General features: G+C 37.5%; 1 protein-coding gene across 7 annotated transcripts in view; it reads left to right on the top strand.

Annotated features, from left to right (window-relative positions):
* FRY (FRY microtubule binding protein) overlaps positions 1-21,720 on the top strand; it is a 221,714-nt gene that overhangs the window by 41,072 nt on the left and 158,922 nt on the right. For 5 of the 7 annotated variants that reach the window (XM_077781437.1, XM_077781439.1, XM_077781438.1 and 2 more), the window contains exons 3-4: positions 2,119-2,614; positions 6,685-6,783. The exons of 1 other annotated variant lie outside the window; for it this stretch is intronic. In XM_077781437.1, the coding sequence (XP_077637563.1) occupies positions 2,410-2,614; positions 6,685-6,783 (304 nt within the window). In that variant the 5' untranslated portion in view covers positions 2,119-2,409. The remainder of the gene's footprint in view (positions 1-2,118; positions 2,615-6,684; positions 6,784-21,720) is intronic. One more of the 7 variants, XM_077781442.1, reaches the window with a different exon arrangement.

The following is a 21,720-nucleotide window of genomic DNA, read 5'->3' as shown; positions in this document are numbered from 1 at the left end:
AATCATAAGAAAGTACTGAACTGCACCCAACCTACCAGAGAAATCTGAAGCTTTATAAACCTTTGCCAGCCTGAAAGTGTAGCCAAATTATGATTCCTGGTATTTGTTTTTCATAATTTCAGCACTTTCATGAATCAGTTCTGAATGTAACACAGTGATTACTTTCTTGTAGTAATCTCTTCTGAAGGATCTTGTGTAAACCTTTGACAGGATATATAATAGAGTTAAGCTACTAATATAACACTTAGGCATCTCATTCTCAACAACTTTCAGACACCACTAGAATTCTCAGTTTCTGTTTTACCACTGCATATTCCTTTGCTTTAGCTTCTCAGGATTTTCAGTTTTCAGAACAAGTCTTTGCCTGATTTGTTTTTCAGTTCCGAATGCATTTTCAAGAATGTGCTCTAGAGTATCTCCTTTAAGAGGCAATTTGAAAGCTCCTCAGTATTAAGCTATTCATAGATTCTGGTGTACTCTGACTGGATCAAGGATTTGTACCCTTGACAGGTTTTCCCCATCTGAAAGAGTATGACCACTACACAATTTTGAGTGTTCCAGCAGCAATTTCTTCTGTTGGAAATGTTCCACTTTGCATGAATATTCATTGGGCTGGAGAAGGTAATATTGTACGGTGCAGCAGTTGTGTCACTTGCAGAGAATATGGGACACTCACTTTCAAGTCACTCTTCTAATTAATATTTAATTATTTGTATGTGTTAGAGTTTTTTAAGAAGGAAAGGTTCAGAGCTGTTTTAATATCTTGTAGCCTGGAGCTTAGATCACTTACTGAAATTTTATTTAAAGCTTCCTTCAAATTTCAGTTTATAGCTCCTCAAAAGTTAATTCTTGCATTTTTTATTTCTCAGTCTTCATACCTGGTTCAAGTACATTTATTTTCTCAGATTTAAGCATTTTCTGTTGTTTTGAAAAGCATTTGATCAATTTATTTTATATATATATGATCATTTATATATATGTGTGTGTGTGTGTGTGTGTGTATGTGTAAAATTTCCACTCTTCCCTTCCAAAAATCATGTAGATTAACAATTTACTTTTTTCAGCCATAAAGTTACAGAAGGTTGTAATGAAGTTCATACAAAAACTGTTTGGAACCTTTTTATCATTACACCAATCTTACAGTTTAGGCTGTATTTAGGAAAGTAATTAAAACATTTTTGGTATAATTGTTTTTAAAAAGAGAAAAGAAATCAAGTTCTATCTTCAGTTGTTAAAATCACTTTTCCTTAGGTATCCACAGTTGAAACGTTATTTACTCTCCCTTTGAATTACCACTCTGCTTATTCACTTTCCCATATTAAATGCTGTTTTTTAACAACAAAATGAATGTAGTCATAAGATTTGTTTAATCTACTAATTCATTTTTCCTCATTTATGGTAAAATTTAATAAGAAAATTAGCAGGTTCATAGAAAATGTTTCAATTTGTCTTCTTTCTGAATATTTGAGAAAGGAAGGTCACATCCTTGAGGGGCTCAAAAGATTTCATTGGAATACCTGGAACAAAACAAGAAAAACACCTAGACTTTTATTTAAGTGGAGAATTTACAGACCATCTCTGTCATACATGTATTTAAATATCTTATTTTTACTAGTCGGCAGTTATATAGAGAGACAAATTAGTAACACTAAGACATCTTTGATTTCTTCAGTAGGAAATAACATATTGCTCGTTGAGGAAAGAAAGCCCAAACTGATAGTTGTGGCCATAAAACTCTTTGTGATTTGATCTGTTTATCAATTTTCAAAATGTAAGTTTGTGAAATGACAGGACTAAAAACCCAAATATACTGTTTGGGTAGTGCCTTTTCCCTGACAGGTTCCCTAGGCTGGCATCTGGAGGTTGGTTGTTTGTTTGGATGTTGTTTTGTCATTGTTTATGTGTGTTATTTTGTTTGTTTGTGGGTTGGGTTTTTGGGTTTGGGTTTATTTGTTTTTCTCTCACACTGTTTTCTTTTCGTAAGGTTAAGCAGCACCTGTTTAACTTGCCAAGTTAATGAACTATTAATGAACTGATCCGAGAAATGCTGTGGGTATAATATAAACCATATTAGCCCTAGACAGTGCCTCATATTAAATTCTATTTTCGACTTTGCAGAGATTGTGCTGCTGCGCTCGGGTTTGCTGAACTTCCTAATTACCTCAAAAGTTTCAAAGGAATTATTTCAGCCTCCTGCCTCCTCCCTGCCCTGTTTCACTGATGCAGGGAGGGGCCATGCAGTAACACTACACCTGTCCCAGCACAGCCTCTCAACCTGCTCAACTTCCCGGGTGGGTGAGTTGAGCATGAGAACATCCGAGATTGCTCGCTCTGTGACCACTGCTCCCGACACCTGTGGGTGTGCGGGCGCGTTCACGCCGGGCTGCCTCCAACGCTCAGTGCTCCATCATGGCACTGGATGACAGCAGCCTCTACTCCAGGACTAAGAGTAAACTTAATCCCCATCAGACTCGTTATAAATCAACGAGACGGAGAAGCCTGCCACCAGACATCCTGCTAGAAAATGATTTTAAAGGAAAGTTTCAAAAAAATATTAGGAATATAGACCCTATACACCCAAGGCGCACTAAGAAAAGACCTTCTATATTTTCAGGTAGGAAATACTGTTTCAATAGTATGTTAGTGTGAATATCTTTTAACCTTTTTGGTAACTGCAGGATTCAGCAGTGGATTACAGTCAGAATTTATTCTGTTTTAAAACCTAAGACACTTTTCATGGATAGATTTAATCAAGTGCCACTTATGGTAAATTATGTAAGCTGTTAGATTTCAAATGATGGAACCAAAAAGACAGCCTTCATGTTTTTTATTTTGTGTTGCTTGCTTGAGGTTTGTTTTTTTTTTTAATACTTAGCATTTAAAGAAAGCCAGTTGTTTCTCCAGAGCTTTAAACTGCATTTTGCTTAACCCTACTTACAAATAATACAGACAACAGCTGTAGCATAAGAATCTCTCTTGCTGCTCTAATGCTGTATCTCACTGCTTTTCTGGAGGAGAATGGTTTGAAGAGTTCTTCAGTCTAGCAGACTTTTCTGTGTGTGTAGCCAGAAATTAACATCACTAAATAATCAAATGCATGCTTTAAATTCCTGGTTTGAACTGGAGCCTGTAATGGTCAGGAGTTAATAATTTAGATTAACTCCCTAGTTGTTAAGAAGTAGGAACAAGGTGTGAGTGGATTTCAGTCAAGCTAATGGCAAGCTGGAATATTTTGTTGTGTTGTGTTTTTAAATAATTTTAAATGTGCCTAAAAATAGGCAACAGATTATTATGAGGACAAAGGATTTGTTGGAAAACAATCAGGTCATCTTTACGAGGAGCACTTAAAAGGTTCTAGGGGGAAAAAATCAATATCAGCTCATCCCTGCTGAAACTGAAAGTGTATTTCTGTGAAGCGATCAGAGGAAATGAAATCGTTTATAGAAACAAAACTTCTTTAAATCTAAGTTTCTCCCTTTCCAGATTAAAATCAGGGTTTTCACATTTCTGGGGGAATTAGTAAAATCATATAGATATTTGAAGACCTGTGAAAATAAATAATAAATTGTTAAAATAAATAATATACAATTATTTAAATATTAATATTATATGCCTTAGTGGCAGCTAAGCTTACACAGGTACCTTTTCAAAAGCTGAAACACTGATGAAAGGGAGTACAATATTAAAAGACAGCACAGGGCAGCATTGTTTGTGTGGAATTTAGATCCTCTATTGAACCTTAGTTAAGGTAGCTGAAGTATTTCAACATCTCAGGAAGTAAAGCTTTTTTCCTCCTTCCTATTCTACTTCTCTAGCTTAAAAAAATGCAAAAAAGCCCTAGCAGATCTCAGTTCAAGTGACTCAGACATGCCCAAGGCACCTGGGCTTCCCAGTGCTTGAACTGGCTCTTCCTAAGGTGATGTGATCTGTTGGTGACTCTCAAATCACATTATTTTGGATAGCATGGACCCCCTGTATCTTACCTGACTTTGTATCTTATCTTTATCTCAGTTGCCACTTTTTATGTTTTACTTACCTTTTCTGCTTCTTAATTACTCTGTATTTGTGGGTTTTTTCTCCTGTAACTTTTTAGGCTTTTTCCTGTACATCAATATTTTTGTTAGGCAAAAAACATATTATGTATGTTATTTGCCTTGTGTTTGGTCTTCAAAACTCATACTCTGTTGTGCTTACCCAGATTTCACCTTTATTCTGTGATTTTTCTTTTTAATGCAGTTCTTTCTCTCAGCTTTGTTTCCACCCTCCCAAATTACCATATTAGCAGTAGTATTCCATTCTTTGTGCTGTGTCAGGCACGAGCACTTCAGTGCCATTTGTGTGTCTGGAACACTGCCATTATGCTTATGAAATCCACTGCAGATGTGTTACTGTACACTCAAGGGCACTTAACGCAAAAGTAATGCAAATTGATTCCTATAAGCAACTGATGGAGCATGATGGAAAGATGGGTGTAGCCTTTCATTTGGTAGGTCAGCAGTATACATGGGCGCAGCTTTACTTGATTTGCTTTTGGAAACAGGTTAACAAAGTACACTTGAAGTCCTCTAGACCATTGTCTCTCATGCTGTAAATGTAGGTTAGAGTGGAAAAAGAGCTGTATAGTATAATCAGGGAATGGTCTGGGTTGGAAAGGGCTTCTAAAATCCATGTAGTACACCCACCTTTCTACTGTAAGCAAGGAGATGTTCCACTATTATCAGGTTGCTCAAGGCCCTGTCCAGTGATTAAATGTAAATATAAACAAACAGGCTTGTTCTGCAGGCTTTTGGATGAGTGAAGAATTTGAAGAATGTGGTAATTCCTACTTCATTGCTTCAGCCTAATCACCTATTAAAATAAGTATTTTAAATCTATCTCATATTGATTCTTCCACATCCTTCTAATCCCTGTATCTCATAGGCTTTTGTAACACCATTAGCTGGTCTTGAGTTTAGGATGTTGTTGCAATTGAGGTTGAAGTCATGGACTTGTGTTTTCTTCTCTTTTATTCACTTACAGAACTTTACTCACACAACAGTGAATAGTGACACACCAATGCATCAGGCTTCAAGGGAATACATCAGTCCATCCATTGGGACTCTTGTAGCAGTCTTGGTGCAAACTCAGGGAGGGGTCTTGCATGCAATAGGCTTCTTTTCCAATTTTTTCTTAACTGTGATAGCTAGAAGTTCTCTCTTTAAACATGAAAGCTGAAACCTGTGAAAAGCGAGTTGTCTGTCTGCCCTGCCATCATGAAGTTAGTCATTCATGTATGCCTAGGCAGAACTATCCAACCAATGGTCTCATTGGGTTGTTGCGTTCATCCCCATATGGCAAGGAAGAGACAGAAACTATGCTGAGAAACCATGGCATTGCCCAAGGGATACACTACACAGAGATAACTTTTTGTTCTTTTACAAAGCACTTAATTTCTTCTTGTTCTTTAAATGTGAAATGTTTAGAGCTGCCATATACTTCAGGACTTGCTTAATATCAACTTCTATTTATATATAAATTTAAATTTTTACTGTTACATGGTTATCCTTAAAAAAAAAAAAAAAAAAAAGACAGGCACAGGGGAGCATAGTCAGCATTACAGGGCCATTTATTGCCAACAGAGAGGTTCATCACCTTAATTAGTGGAGTTTGTACAGATCTGCTGATATGCTCTCAGTTCAACATACTCTCATGGCCGTGAGTGAACCTCACTCTGGCAGGACCATGCTGAAATGAACAGTGTCTTCTTTTAACCTGGAGGTAAACCCCTCACTTGTTGAAGAGAGAAGAAAGAATTGTATAAAGACAGAGTGGGCAATGAAGGGACCTTAGGAGATCAAGTCTTGATAGAGCTGCCTAGAAAAAATAGGTTGAACTAACTCAAGCAGCATAAAATTAAAATGGATTAGCTAAACATCATTAAATGTGTATGCTGACTAATGTTTAAAAGCACAACAGCTTGAAGAAAATTAGTCTGTATTTTTTTATTTTAATCTAGGGAAGTGAAAGGTGAGTTTTTACTCCTGCTTTTTTTTGACAGAAGATTGCTGATATTGTTTGAATTTTCTCTTTATGCATGGAAAAGACACGAGATTTTGGCTGGGAATGTTAATTTTCTATAGAAAACAGAATCAGACAGAAATCACAAGGTCGAAGTGCTAAAAAAATATAATGGTCAAGTTCTGCTTGGAAGCCATTTGTATTGTGAGCTAGGGATGGTTTTTTTTAACTAAGTACCATTAAAAATCTACTTATAGTACTGCTGTTAGTATCTTGTAGGCTTTTTTCCCTTATCCTTCATCCCTTGGTCATGTAGGTAGTCCATATTACTGTTGAATGATACTTGCTCACTGATGTGTCAGGTTTGAAGAACGGAAGGTGAGAAAAATTCTTGGGATTTTCTGCCTCTCCCAGGACCAGGCATGCCTTCATTTCATAGCCATATGCCTGTGCCTCAGATGTTGTCTTCCCAGCCAAAATTAGCTCTGTGTGTTCTGTGGGACAGCACATGATTGCTGCTTGATAAAAGCAGTGTGGTGTTGCTATGAGTTAATGCAATGAAGGTCACTGGTTAACAGTACTTTAGCAAGCTACTCAAAGTCAGAACATAGGTTGCTAGTCTGTGATTTTACAACCAAATAGCTAGTATTTTTTAAAAAATTCACTGCCTTTTTTTCTTTTTTCCAGTGAAAATATTGTCGCAGTTAGAAGTCTTGAGGTACTCTCTCAAAGCATTTCTGGAGTTCAAACCAGCATACAGTCTAGCAAAGTCACTTTCTAAAATAAGTAAGTTTATTTGATGCCATATTTGCTTGTAAATTATATTAATGAAAAATAATAAAATAAATAAAGGGATTTACACATATGAAAAATTCTTAAAATTTGTTCAATAGTGACATGAATAAATTATTTAATCTCCCCTGAGTTGTGCAGCTAAGACAGCCTGTATGTGTGACTTACTTTTTACTTTTGACTGGCTGTGTTAATTGGGAAAGACTTGCCAAAATATAATTACTTTTAATAAGGATGCTTAAAGTTATGGGTACAGCATGTGTCTTGATTCAAATGAGTAATAATGATCTGTGTTCAGTATTTTAATTTGGTGAAGATTTGAATACCCTACCTCCTCTGTGAATAAATTGTACTGCATGGCAATAATGTATGCTTGTGATCTGCATATGATAATTGCTGTTCACTTATGGTACCCCTATTGACATTTGGGAGATTGGCCTGTGTTGGTGCTGCATTTCACAAGTATCACCCAGCAGAATGAAGCGAAGGCAAGTCTGACTTGTCCTAAAGTTTGTCTTTTTCCTGCCTGACTTGAAAACATTGGCTTGTCCCACTAATACTGTTACCAAGACCTTCTGCTGCCTGAAAATTCAGGAGAAGGGAGGGATAGCATTTTTTGTTATTTGCTGTTCATACTGTAAGCTGGCATTAGTTCTGCCTTACTGGTTTTATTGAGCATTATGCTGAGATCTGTCATTGGTGCATTGCTGATTGTGTATCCACCCATTGATTTGAGTGAGGGGCCACTGCTTCATCAACAGAAATTATATTACTGATAACATCTTGCTTTGGTCTGGCCTTTTGCATTTTTGTGGTCTCATACATATTTTTATATATATTTCTAAATGAACTCTTCAGCATTTTAGTTTGTGCGTATTTCTATGAAAGTGACATTTTCTTTAGGAAGGATGGGTTGATGATTCAGAGAAAAGCTCTGGATTTCTCATGAAGTCTGATGTAACAGATGTATGTTGTCAGACTTGTTTTCTTTTTGGGTTCACTGGCATTTTATGGAGGGAGGATAATGATTTCCAAATGTTCTTGTAAGCAAGTGATAAAAATGCCACCTCATCTTTAAATTATATTTACGATTTAAATGAGGTTGTCTATGTCTATTGGAGAGTAACTTGAACATGGAAATGAGAGAGAGGTAGAGAGGAAGGTGAGGTTAAGATAAGGAAGGCTTCTTGCTATTAAGACTTGGATTTTTGTGTTTTGATTTATTGTTTGTTTGTTTTAAGAACTGTTTAGTTGTCTCCTAGATTTAAATTGCCAACATCAGTTGTTAGAGGTGTTAAGACTCTTCTTGAAAGCAAAGACTCCAGTATTCAAGTGAATGAATCCTATTTTATTACAGAGTAATGTAACTTAAAAGTCTAAGGATTTGTAGGCTTCATTTGTGCTGAAAGACCTTGTGAAGCAATTACAGCACTTGCATCCTGATTTCAGCACAGATTTCTCTGTGCTTTCTTAGAAAGCTGTGCCTGAAGATTGATGTAGAAAGTAGAAATCATCTTAATTACAAAACACTACTTAATGAAAAATCAAAACACAACTGAAGTGAGTTGGAAGATTTCTTTTTTTACTGCTTCTCATGATAAAAGATATCCTTAAGGATGAAATCCTTATGGTACTTCTGGTAAACCATCTGTAAGCAGATAGGTGCTGAGTTCATATACCTAGATTTTTGTAAAGAACGTAGCTCATATAAATTTTCTTTATTGTTATTAAGAGTGGTTATTTTGGAATGTGGTTTTTTATGAGTTTTGGGGGTTCCTAATTTGGGGATCTCAAATTAGGAACCTGACATGAGTAGCTCAGGACATTCTTTATTATATTTGCGGCTTTTGGGAAATTGAAATTGCCAAGTTTTTCACTATATGATATCAATTTAAATTCCTTTGCTCTGGATATACTACTGTGTAGCTGCTATGCAAAGCTAAAATGCAGTATTATATTTAGATATGATTTCAAAGACACAGGAAATGTCTATTCATGCTTTTTAAATAATATTTTAAGATGTACTTAAAATTTATTAAAATAAGAAATCTTTTCCATCTATTACAGGAAGATATTTCTGTTTCAAAGAAAAAAAATGTCTGTAGTTATGCAGTGTATATTGTGTGTGACACAATCCTGTGGCTCCTCTTACAAGGACCTGTTGTGTAGTGGACTTTTTATTTATTTAGTTGGTTTAGAACTGCCTGAGGGTATTGATGTGACTTTCTGTGGAGTTTTGCTCTGTGTCTTTGTAGTTACTGTTTCATGTTGGCTGTAATGGCAACATGCTTTAGCTGCAGAATGTGTTAGAGATTATCTCTGTAGTTATCTGTATGCTCAATTTGTTGTGAATTATCTGCTGTCAGAGTAAACCTTTTGTGGGGTAATTTATGCTGCAAACAATATAAGGCTGGCACAATAATTTTTAAGACTAATCTTAAATCTGTGTTGTGGTAAGGAGAGGGACAGTTCACAAGTGCCATCTTTCTCACTGTAATCTCATTTGTCCTGTATTTCCTACTTCATTTAGGATCTTTGAAGTAGGCAGTCTCTTGCTGGCCTGTCCTCTCCTGTTCCTCTTATGCAAGTCAGAGAAATCTCTCTCTAGCAAAGATGCTCCATTTCTTCTGCATTTTGCCTGAATAACTCTCCTAGCAATTCTCAGACCCAGTTCAGAAGTTGGTAAGAGCTGAGGAATGGAGAGAGAACTGGATTTGCTACCAGAATTTAGATGATGTTTTGCTGTACACTGGTAGGCTGCTCCATGGCACCTGGCCTCATGGCAAGAGAGCAGCCCCAGGGGTTTGTGTAGGCATGGCATCCATGGGCCTGCATTGTGGAATCACCAGTCTGTCCAGCCAGACACAACTTTAATTACCACAGAGGCCATTAAACCTCAGCACCAGTTTGTTCGGTGAGTCACAATAAAGTGCTTCTGATCAGACTTGTTTAGATTTATCATGGACAGTTACTGACTCCTCTATAGAGAATCATTCAAGTATTAAATTTCCATTGGCTGCTGAGGCTCTGTTCTCTAGCAAAAAAGTCTAATCTGCAGCAGAGGTTTTACTATTACACAAAGATGCCAGGGTGAAAGAAGGATGACAAGAAAAGCAGAATATCAGGGACTAAATTAAGCTCACAAGATGGAATTTCAGGGTCTGAAATGTAATTTTCTGCCCAGTAAATTGAGGATAAACAAAATGTGTACAAGTCCAATTTTAAATCTGTTCTGGAGCTAGAAAATCAGCAGTTCTCTCTTTAGAAGCTAGTAATAATGTAAGTTCAGCACAGATTTGAATGTCACACTAAATATTGTTGGACTCTTAAGAGTAGTGTCATACTTTGTTCTTTATCTGTTTTCAGAGTTAAGAATACTTCTGCATAACCTATTGTTATCTATTTATTCTTCCCACTTGAAAGCCCATCCTAAAAGAGGTTTCAGTGACTGTGTAAACTTCAACCATCAGCAAGGACAATGATGGTGATGGAGATGGAAAAGGGCCAGGTAGTCAATGCTGCCTTTGCCTCAGTATTTACCTTCAGGAGATCTTCAGGAATCGTAGGGCCCAGAGACCAGTGGGAAGGCCTGGACTAAGGCTTTACCCTTGATACAGGGATAACAGGTTAGGGAGCATTTGAAACAAGCTGTACATCTATAGGACCTGAAGGATGCAACCCCAGTGCTGAGGAAGCTGGCTGGTGTCATGGTCCAACCAGTCCTGATAGTTTTTTAAAGCTCATGGCTTTAAAAACTGGGGGAGGTTCCTGATGACTGAAAGACACCAAATATGACTCCTTTCTCCAGGAAGGACAAGAAAGAGGATCCAGGAGCTACTGGCTGGTAATCCTCACCATAATCCTTGGGAAAGTGATGGGGCAAATAATCCTATCAGCCATTTCCAAACGTAAGAAAAGTAGATGACAGGCAGCAGTCAGCATGTTTGTGTGAAGGGGAAATGATGCTTTACAAGCTCTATAGCCTTCTAAAACAATAAATAGCCATCTTGGTGGATGATGAAAGGTCAAAGGACACTGTTTCAACTTTAGAAAAGCTTTCGGCAGTTTGTCCTTGAACGTCATCATAGACACAATGATGAAGTACAAGCTCGATGGATGAACAGTGAGGTGAGTGGAAGGCTGAGCTGCCAGGTTGACTGGGTGGTGATTGGCAGCATGAAGGCTCACAGGAGGTCAGTCACTAACAGCATAGCCCAGGGACTGATACTGGAGCCAGTACTGTTTAACAGCAATTTCATGAAGCTCAATGAAAGGAAATGTCAAGTTAATACAATTTTAATATGTTTTTGTTCAATATTTCCCCTGCTACTTCTACAAGTACTTTGTTTCACTCTGTATTACTGAAAATTTACCTGTTCTCTTACTCTGCTTTCCAGGATTATTGTAATTGTTTAGGCATTTCCCCATTATTCTGTATTTCCAGGAAATAGAATCTACTATTTTTTTTTCTTTATGTGGAAGATAAATGGAAAAACTGTCAAGTAATCCTATAAGCCTACTTCACTTGTGTAGCCTGTAAGTGAGGCTCATTGTTGCAGGAGTTGCAGACACCTTTCTTTTCTTAGCTCACTTGCTTTCCTCCACTCCTGATACTTGCGGAAGGAATGGTGGAAGGAACTTCCATGAACATTGGCTCCTTTCTCACAATAGAGGTCTAGAAGGAACAGATGCAGCAACTTTAATGGAGTTATCATCCTATAAAACTGATTATCACTGTCCATTCTGGCTTTTTAGATCTTCAAGCTCTTTTTTGCAATTAGAGCTAAAATATATCTGTTCCTGTCACACCTATAGTTTAATAAGGGCTCAGCCAGAAAAGTGGCTTGGAAGAATATTCTTACTATAAAAAGCAGTGCCTCTTATAGGTAAAAGTGCCTCTTATAGGTGTTTGTAAATGCACGTGAGCACTTGGGAAAATTATTTACGCACAAAATACCTATGACAAGGATATATTGGATTTTTAAAAACAGGTTGAGTTTCTTAGTTCTTTTTCATTTTAGAAGCATCATTTTCCTTTGCTTCTTTCCCCCACCTGAACACCCATCAGCCTCATTTCATTGATCTGTGGGAATACTCATAACCTCATTTGAACTGAAGGTAATGAAGGTAAAACTGTAGCCCCAAGACACACCCACTACTCAAACCAAACTTCTGCTCCTGACTAGTGCCAGCACTGATGGAAATTAAGGGGGAACAGGAGGGGATGGAAGAATTCCACAGTTCTTTCAACAATAGCACAATCTCAGGTTAGCCTAATCAACCAAGAAAACACACGCTGGGTGAAATCTGTCATATTATCAGATCTCCTTCTGTTCTTGGAGAAGTTTCCATTTCAGAAAGGGTTCTGCCTGTGCTGATGCTATTTTTTAATTCACTGAATTAGTCAGTAGCTGGCGATGACCTCCCTTGATCTGTGGAAGAGTTCAGGCAAGGTTCGTGCGTTGGAGCCCGGTGTGAGTGGGGAGGATACGGTGTCACTGAGCACTGGTACCCGACTGAGCCTGAGCTCAGGTTCCACACCCAGCACTGCCTGCAGCTACACTGAGAGATTTCAAAGCAGGTGAATCCCAATTGTTATTTTTTTATTATCACCATTCCTTTTTGAAATTAGGTTACTGTAAAAGTTAACTGGATTTTTTTTTCATATCTAAGAGCCATATTCAAATAAAAGTATTCAGTCTCAGTGGATTGTTTTCAGTTATATAGCCTATATTTTAGATCTTACTTCACAGCTGAGAAGCCAAACCAGAAATGAGAAAGAAAGAATTTTCCTCTTCTGATCTGGCAAAAAAAAAAAAAAAAAAAGGGAGATAATAAGATCTGCTAATTTTAATAAGTTTTTAAAAAATGAATTTAGATTTTCAAAGCCTTTAATGATGCAGTGCACAAACAAGTCCATGGGAATTTGATACTTATCCAGATTAGACACTTCATAATATACAAAGCAACTGTTAGATATTTCAGAAGCTAAATGCCTTTGAAAATCTAGTCTGTAGTGACTCAAAATTTTGAATCATTTTAAGTGTATTTAAAGCAACTGTAATTACTATTGCCTTTTCTTGGAAACCTTTGAATTTAAAATGTGGCATCTTTTTGTGCTTTCTTCCTTGTGTACTGAGCCTAAAGTATTTTCTTTTTTTCTTTTAGTTAATAAAAAGCAGATTGTATATTTTATTTAGTACTTTTTTTTTTTTTGCTAAATTGTAGTTCCCACTCAAATGTAGCATGCAAGAAACTTTGAGTAACGTAACCCACTTAAACAGGAAGAAGATAATTTGCTGTTTTCCACCATAAGCAGGCAGGTGTATTAGACCTCATGTCCATGGGAGACCCAAGACATTTTTTGGTTTAGCAGGAAGGGGTGGATTCTGAAGGATCTAAAAGACCCATTTACAAAGGCTGCACTTATATTTAACTTGGCCTCTGTGAGGACACTTGTGCTTCTGTAGAACAGCAGCAAAGTTGGAGAATGCTGGAGCCTGTGCCCAGATTGAAGCGTCGCTTTTGCAAAACCTTCACCATAGCAAGGGAGAGCCCTTGTACAAGTGCTCATCAGTTAAAAAGTACTATGTTCAGGGAGGAAAAAAGTAGAAAAGAAAGATTCTACCTCTCAAATTGAAATCTCTCCTGGCACAGATTACTCCAAAAGGTGAAACAATGCATAATGTTTTCATTAAAAAAAAAAAAAGTCTTGCTTCTTAGTACTTAAAAAAAATTATAAAAATATTATGCAAGTCAGAACAAGCATTCTTATGTAAGGTCAGTGAGGGTTTTTTTTAATCCAAATTGTTGTCTTCTATCTAGCCAGCATCTAAACACACTGTTGTGCAAGTTAAGGGTGTTACATGGTAAATTCCAGATGCTATGTCTCACCGGTGCTTGCCTAGGAGGGTTGTATGAAAAGTGAATTCTATATGAAAACGACATAAAACAAGACATATTCCCTTCAACAACTGTTGAGGATTGAGATGGTTTACTGACATAAATTCTTGAAAGAATGGAGAAAATAATTTTGAAAAATAATGGGAGAGCACTAAGGCAGATGTTGTAACTGAAAGGTATGCATGTAATGAGAAACAGAAATCTCACTGTGAAATCATATGGCCTGATTTTTCTTGACAGTACCTCACAGCACTGTGGTCATTTATGTAAAGTTGCTGTAAAGTATCCAGTGACTTGAGTCATGAAGATTTTAGCTGACAGCTATTTATGTTTACTTTGGATATTCAGAAATATTTTCAAAGGGATGAAGGGCATGGTGACAGCCTAGCTATTAAAGGTATCAAGTGAGCTTAGAAGTATATGTGCATGTCCTGTTTATAACCTACAGTGAGGGAAATAAAAATTTATTTTTTGCTATATCAACTGGCATGACTTCTGGGGTAATCCTGATTTTGAAGTGTTAGTTCTTCCCACCTTGAAACAAAAAAGTTTTAAAAATTATTGATGTTATCTAGCTTAGTCATTAGGTCCCTGGTCTAACTGGAAATAGCACTGATCTGAGCTCCCTGAACCTGAGCTTTCTATTAGCACCTCTGAGTAAAATGAGAAAAAAACTCTTATACTTTAATAAGCCAGGGTCCAGCTATTCCAGGAACTTCACTCACAGCTGGGACCTGAATCCTGGAGGATGTACAGTCTTGCTTGTGGTGGTACATGTCAGGGAAGTACATATGCCACCTGAAGGAATGGAAGGAAGGAAGGAAAATTGATGCCAGTGATACTTCATAATTTGAAAAACTGGTAGGTAACCCATGACCAGCTAAATCTGATGGTGCTCGGTTTCCCTGTTGCACCCACATAGTTCTAATGCAGCTATTGCAAGAGGTGGCATTTTTTGGAATCATTCAGAGTGGATACTGTATGCATAAGGCCCACTGAGAGACTGGAGGTGTTTGTGTTACAGGGGCACGTGTGCCAGCTCAGACCCGAAGCCTGGCTGGTCTGACCCTCTCTCTGACAGTGGGCAGAGCCCGATACCTGATAGGAAGGTGTAAGAGGCAGCAAATGTAGTACAGTCTGATCCCATGTCCATCTCATCTTGATCTATAGTAGGTGGAAGCCGGTTGAAATCCTTCCAATATTTTTGTTCTCATTTTTTGAGAGAAGTAAAAAAATTGACTTATCTTCTAAAGTTGATGTTTCTAGTGGAGCAAAGGGACATAAGCAGAAGGATAGCTTTCTGCAGAATAATGTAAACATGGAGGTGTGAGTATCAAATAGGTCAGCCAGAAAGGAAGAAGTGTGAATAATTGAAGACAGAATGAGAGAATGGAAAGGAAAGTTTAAAAAAAGAACAAGTAAGCAAGTAGCCTGTCACTGGACCATCTTATTTAAAGTCGGGGAGAACTTTAGGAACTGCTCTGGCAGAATTAAGAGAAAGAAAATATATCTGTAAATGTATTTGAGATTCAAGAGAACTTATGTGTTAAAAATCACACTCAGGAAGTGCATTGAGATAAGATGTGTATGAGGGATGGATTAGTATTAGAGAACAAATTGGATCTACTGCACTGAAAATTCCACCTTCTAATTAGATAATTAATAAAAACATTTTACATGTGCAACGTGTTAGAGGGAGGAAAATGTCTTGTGGAAAAGGGATATTTTGAACATGTTATTCTACAAGGGAGACAAAACTAAGGTGTGTGATATAGTTGTTTGGGTCGGGGGTGCCTTAGTTTTGGCATCGGATCACCATTCCAAGTGGGTGCACACTCAGTCCTTGTGTGTCTTGCTGTGCTTCCTGTCATATCTTGGGCACCTCTCTGAAAAGGTGGGAGCTTTTCCTTTCCCAAGGCAGGTTCCATTCCTGGGGAGAAAAGGGAAAGGGGAGTTTCCCCAGCTCCATGACCCTGGTAGAACAAGGGGAAAGCTGTTCTTGAAATCCCAGGGTGTGTCTGGGAAGAAGAATGAGGCAAAACAAAGCAGAGAATTCTTATGATGTCAGCTGCAGTAACGTGTAGTAATAGAGACCCTGTAGGAACAAACAGGTTGTTTTGAAAAATGCCATGTAATGGAAGGTGTCCCTGCCCATGGCAGGGGTTTGGAATAGTCAGTCTTCAAAGGTCCCATCCAGCCCAAACCATTCCATGTCTGTGAATATCTAGCAATGGGCAGCCCTTCCCCTTCCTGGCTTCCACATCTCTGCCCTCCCACAGAGTTTCCTGGAGGGTAGAAGAAATACAAATGTGTGAGAAAAGGGAAGTGACACAGGGAGTTTATGACTTATTATGGCTCTAAATTCTGCAGTATTTGAGGATTCAGTGTATGCATTGTGTAATGAGGAAATATGTGTAATAACTTGAGAAAAAAAGGACAGCCAAAAAGTCTGGATTCCCTCTGTCCTAGACCTGGTACCAATCTCTTATGAGTAAATTAGCAAATACAAATTATACTATGAGTGCATGGGTGGGGTTCAGTTACTTCATCTCATCTCTAAAACATAATGAGACTCATCTTCAGTGGTGGTGTAGAAACTTCCTGCCAGAAGGAAGGTCTGACACCTAATGCTAGGATATTTGGAGAATATGATATATAACCTTGTCTCTAAAATACAGGTAAGGGTTTGTTACAAAACTGAAAAGGGAAGTTTATCGGATTTCAGTAATGGAAAACAGCTTATTTAGGGATGGTTCCTGGAAACTTCAGGTGAAGAGCAGGTAGAAAATACTGCTTAAGTTATTCTTTTTGCCTGCCTATGGTCTGTGCTTTTGGGACACAGGCTGCATTTTGACATAGGCTGCACAGCAGTATTTCTTGCATTAGTATTGCCTGAATCTGTGCCCCAGTGGTAGAGGTGTAGATTGCCTACTGGCTTTCAGGATGGTATATTTGTAACATATGTATGGTAAGTCTGGGCAAACAAAATTTGTTCCTGGCTGGCCATTGCTTCCAGTCACTGTTCAGCTAGGGAGAAATACAGAGGTGAATGACAGAGTCCTAAGAAGACATGTCAGTTTGACAGCTCCAAAGAAAATTCAAGGGACAAATAATAGTACTTTGAATCTTGAAGTCATAATTCCAACATTAAACAATTAATCGTCTGCAAAATACCTAGTTATCATTTGTTATTTATAGATTAGGCACAAACTCTTTACAACCTATTTAATTACTCTAATGAATTCACTAAACAAGCTGAGGATGAGAGCTGGGTGATGTGTGAATCTATAATGTATCTATGAAAATATGTTATTTTATTCTATTAAATACCATTCAATAGGTTTCTATTTAAATTTTATATAACTGTACCCAAGTTGCCTGATGCCCTTGCTTCAGAAATACAAGCATGTGCTTCATTTCAATGCTGCTTCCATTCCAATGTCTTCCATTTTGATGCAGTTTATGATGTAAACATGCATTCCCTACGCGTTATTTACCGTCCTCTTGTTCTGCCTGTTTTGCTTCCCATCACTAGGTGGCAATAGCTGAACAGTCACTTATAAAAAGGAGGCAAACCAAAATGGTGCAGGAAAACGAATGAGACATAAATTAAGAAGGATTTCTATTACTTTATTTAGAGATTATCGTATTAAATGAGATTTCCTTGATGAAATTTTATTTTGTGGAGTCACTTTCTGTCACTCTGTACTTTTAATTGGGATCATAGCGAGATGCTTGTTTTACTTTGTTAATACATGGGACATCATAGTACACAAAATTTGGTTGGTTTAGATACTACAATTTTGATCTGTGATTCAGCAGAGGACATTAGTAAAGCTGTGGATCTAATGTACGTGTTATGTCATATCTGCCAGTCGCTGTGAATAGTTCCCATACCTTAGGGTATCTATAATTGTGCTAGACACCTATATTTAGGCTCTGGAATACCTTTGAGCTATGACCAGCATCCATCTGAAAGCTGGCACAGTCTTTCAAGAGCAGGGCAGAAAGAGGTTCCTAGAGGAGGGAATGTGAAATCATGAAAGCAATGCAGCCTATCCCAGGACATGACAATATCCTTTTTGTTTTTCTCTGTTAGGTGTGTTCTGCGCTGGAATCAAATGAGTCTGGGAATTACTCTTTGTAGGGTTGCTTTATTTTGTCCAAGAGGACTAGACTGTATCAAAACCATGAAGATGCTAATAAGCAGCCCTTACTTATTCCTGAGGTGAAGAACTCCAGACAGCCTAACATTTATACAGACTGTACAGTGTGAATCCAGTCTGATTCCATGGGAGTCAGAGACACAGATCTAATTCAATATATGGTATTATTTGGCTAGAAGGGCTTGATATTTGACTCAAAATAAGGAGGAAAAGCTATATGAAGCCATAGCAATTAATAATCATAATAATGATAAAGCACATTAAAGCCTTCAGTTGTTCAGCAGAACTACTTTAGACCTTGAGATGTGTCCACAACACTGCTTGGAAGATGAAATTTGAGTCTACATTTGCTTTGTTACTGTTGTCATTCCTAGGAGGCTTTCGGCTGCTCTTCACATTTAGCCTCAGATTCTGAAGAGTTAAGATTGCAAAATCCACATAGGCCCTTTCATACCAAGCTAAAATGAGCCCTAGAACATTGTGCAAGACTGTACTATATTCAAATCTCCATGTGCTTTTTTAAGGATTCCTGCAAGCATTGCTGAAAGCACAGAGGACTAAACTGCCTGAATGACCGTAATAAACAGTAGTCACTAAAACTGTAAACAAAATCAGTACCTATGCTACTAAATATTAAGAATCTAAAAATCTAGTTTACAGAAGTAGTTACTGTAAGTATCATGTGTATACAGTGAGGAGAAACAGGCTGCTTTGAACAAATAATTATGTTCTTTACTGGAACTCTCTGGAACTATTGTGTCATGCTGAAGGCACTCACCTCCTAGTGTAGGCATCTGAGCTGGATGCCTCAAGATAGATATTGTGAATACCTCCAGCAGTATGTGGTTTTGTTATTCTTGTTCCTTTACTGAGTGAAAGCTTTGGAAGTCTATTTTTCAGATGTTTTGCAGTGACAATAGCTGTTCATGCAGCATTCTGCTCACAAGGACACTTCTGACCATGCTGATGAACAGTGTCTCCCAGCTTCTTTTTCCCAAAGCTGGGGCATGGGAATTCCACGGCTACAGACTTTGTTCAGACTGAGAAGAGTATTAACCAGGTAACAAAGGTTCCTGGATATTTGCTTCCTCTGAGCTCAGAAAACAGTGGGAGAACAGAAGGTGCTCAGTGTGTCACAAATGTGGAGTGTGAGTTACACACAAATATTTATAGTTTAAACATTGCTTATGGTAATCATCATGGCAGGCACATGAAAAGCCTTACATTTTGAATCTGTGGTTCGGTGTGGTGAAAAAAAAGCAACTGTTACTGTCAATTCCCATGTAGTAATGTCATAAAGAAGGAGCCCTGTGTACCTGTAAATGTGTGAAGTCTGTAACAGCCCTCATCAGACAATTTACTTTCACTCACAGATTTCATATACTTATGCCTGTTATCTTTCACAGCCTGGAATATGTAATTAAATTGTAAATATCACAAAATCAACAAAAATGAAAGTGGAAGCTATGTAACTTCAAAATTTCTTAGCCTTGTGAGCCTACCAAAAATAAGTTCATAACACTTAATTAGAGTGCTGGTGTTTCTGCCATTTCAGTGCGTTATTCCTTCTTTAGGAATGTTTCCAAAATATGAGTAAAGTCATTATATATATGGAAGATGTCTTACTTGCAAATTTAGACTGGCAAATATTTAAATTTAATTTAGCATTTCAATTTTTAAAAAATCTGTTATGACTAATGATATAAATTAGTAAGATTTTAATTGATTATACTTCTAATTTTAATGAAGATGTTAAAAGTTATGTTCTGAGTCATTTATGTTAAGGGTGATACTTTTGAAAGCAGAACCAATAATGGAGGAGTATCAAACCTCAAGTAAATCTTAACAACTACCATTCTGTATGAACTCATTCATATGATGCCAAAAATATAGAATCTGAGAGCGGTGGCATTTTTCCTTAGTATGTTTTGTCTTAATATATCCATTGAGATTTTCAGTATTTTAGTACAGCATCATACTGCCAGTGGAAGCAGACAATAGGCAGACGTGTTCTTCAGGAAGACTACTAAATGGTGAGGGCAGTGCAATTCTGCAATTATGTTGTGATGCAATGCTTAAAAAATGCCTACTATACATGAAATTGGGTTATTTTGGCTCCATATCACTTTGGAGAAAGTCAGTAGAAAAGGTGCTGGGAATCTGCCACTCCTAGACAAACAGCTGATTGCAGCTGTAGCCTTTTTAATGTTACTCCACAAGGAAGTGCCACTAAGCATTAGGTGATACTTCAACATGCCAGACACAAACTCTTCCTATGGTAGTCGAATCCAGGTGTCCTTGGATGCAACAGCCCATTTATTTCTTCACCAAATGATCACAATGTGAAGAAAAGATTGTTAGACTGGTTAGACTTGATAACTAATGAAGACCAAGTGGCAGGAATGCTACTGGATCCTGTTCATACAAGCTGACTAAAAATAAGCAAGGATAGATCTGCAGATCTGAAAACACAGACTTGAGAAATAAATAGTGACTAAATAGTGACAGTTAAGAAAACTGACTGTGTGGGATGTCTGAAATTTCTTTTACTTGAAAGCACCAAAACCAACCAACCAACAAAACTTTGAACTTTTCATTCTGCTTGTGAGGGATGCATGGGACCCTCAGGAGCATCCCATGGAGCCAACAGCTCACCCATGTCAGCTGGTATTCTCCTGACAGCAGCAGTACAAGACATGAGCTGAGTAACACTATGTGAAGGAATAAAAAGCAAATGGTTAAACATTCTTCCTCCTTTGCAACTTTGAAACAAGAAGATTGATTTTAAAGAGTCCACTATCCAGTGAGGTTGAGGGATGGAGTAAGAATAAGATTTGACCACTAACTACATGAATTCTTTTGCCTTTAGTTTTCATTTTGCCTTTTAGAACAGAGATAGGAGGAGTAACAAAACAGAACAAAAAATTAATTGTGAGGTGTTAAAAAAACCTCAAAGATCTTCAAATTCGCATTACAAAACAGTTAACTTCCCATTCATTCACTCAAGGAAGAGTAGGCATATGACATTGCAGCTTGGGTAATAACATTTTTGGTGAACATATCAAAAGAGAGATTCTGCCCTGTAAATATAAACCACAGATTTGTTGGGGGGGAAACTAGCTGCATCAACAGAGAGGCTGCTTGATACTCAAGACTGAAAAAAAAAATTTGGTTATATTTAAAGGTGTGTATTCAATTTAAAATTGGATAAGATATAATATGGATTTAGGAAATATAACTACTTGTAAATTAACCTCCTGTTTTTATTTTCAGCAAGAGAGTTGCAATAAAATTAATTTATCTGTCGTCTCCAGAAAAGCATGTGATGTAGGACCACAGGGGAAATTATTACTTAAATCCTTGAACACAGGAATTAATGCAGTATTTGTGAGGGTGAATAAGGACTTCCAAAGCTACTTGGCATTGTGTCTGATGAAAAATCAATTAGTGGGATAGTGGAAAGTCATCAGTCCTAGATCGTGGAACTTCCCTTATTTGGTGTTAAATTTAACTTTGGTTGTAAAATGCTGGATTGTGCTGGCTAAAACAGGATGGCACTAAGAGGAGGCTTTGTCAGTGGAGGGGTAGGGAAGGAGGTACAAATGGGACAGCAGGGTCTCAATATAAATTTGGGATGCAGAGTGACAGCAATGGGATTATAATTAACAGCATAGAGAGGAAGAGCTGATCAGCTTTCATTGACATGGCTAGTGAGATCAAACCTGAGATACTCTGAACATTTCTGGTTGTTCATGTCCATGAAAGGGTGTAAACAGGTTTTGAGTGAAGTTCATTTAGGAGCTGAAAGAAGGTTTACAAAGTGAGTTTAAACAACAGCCTGTCATTAGTGAGGACAAAAAAC

This window comes from Lonchura striata, chromosome 2 (genome assembly GCF_046129695.1).
Source record: "Lonchura striata isolate bLonStr1 chromosome 2, bLonStr1.mat, whole genome shotgun sequence".
NCBI classification, from domain to species: Eukaryota; Metazoa; Chordata; class Aves; order Passeriformes; family Estrildidae; genus Lonchura; species Lonchura striata.
Note: the sequence above shows the minus strand (reverse complement) of the source record. Positions and strands in the feature narration are given on the sequence as shown.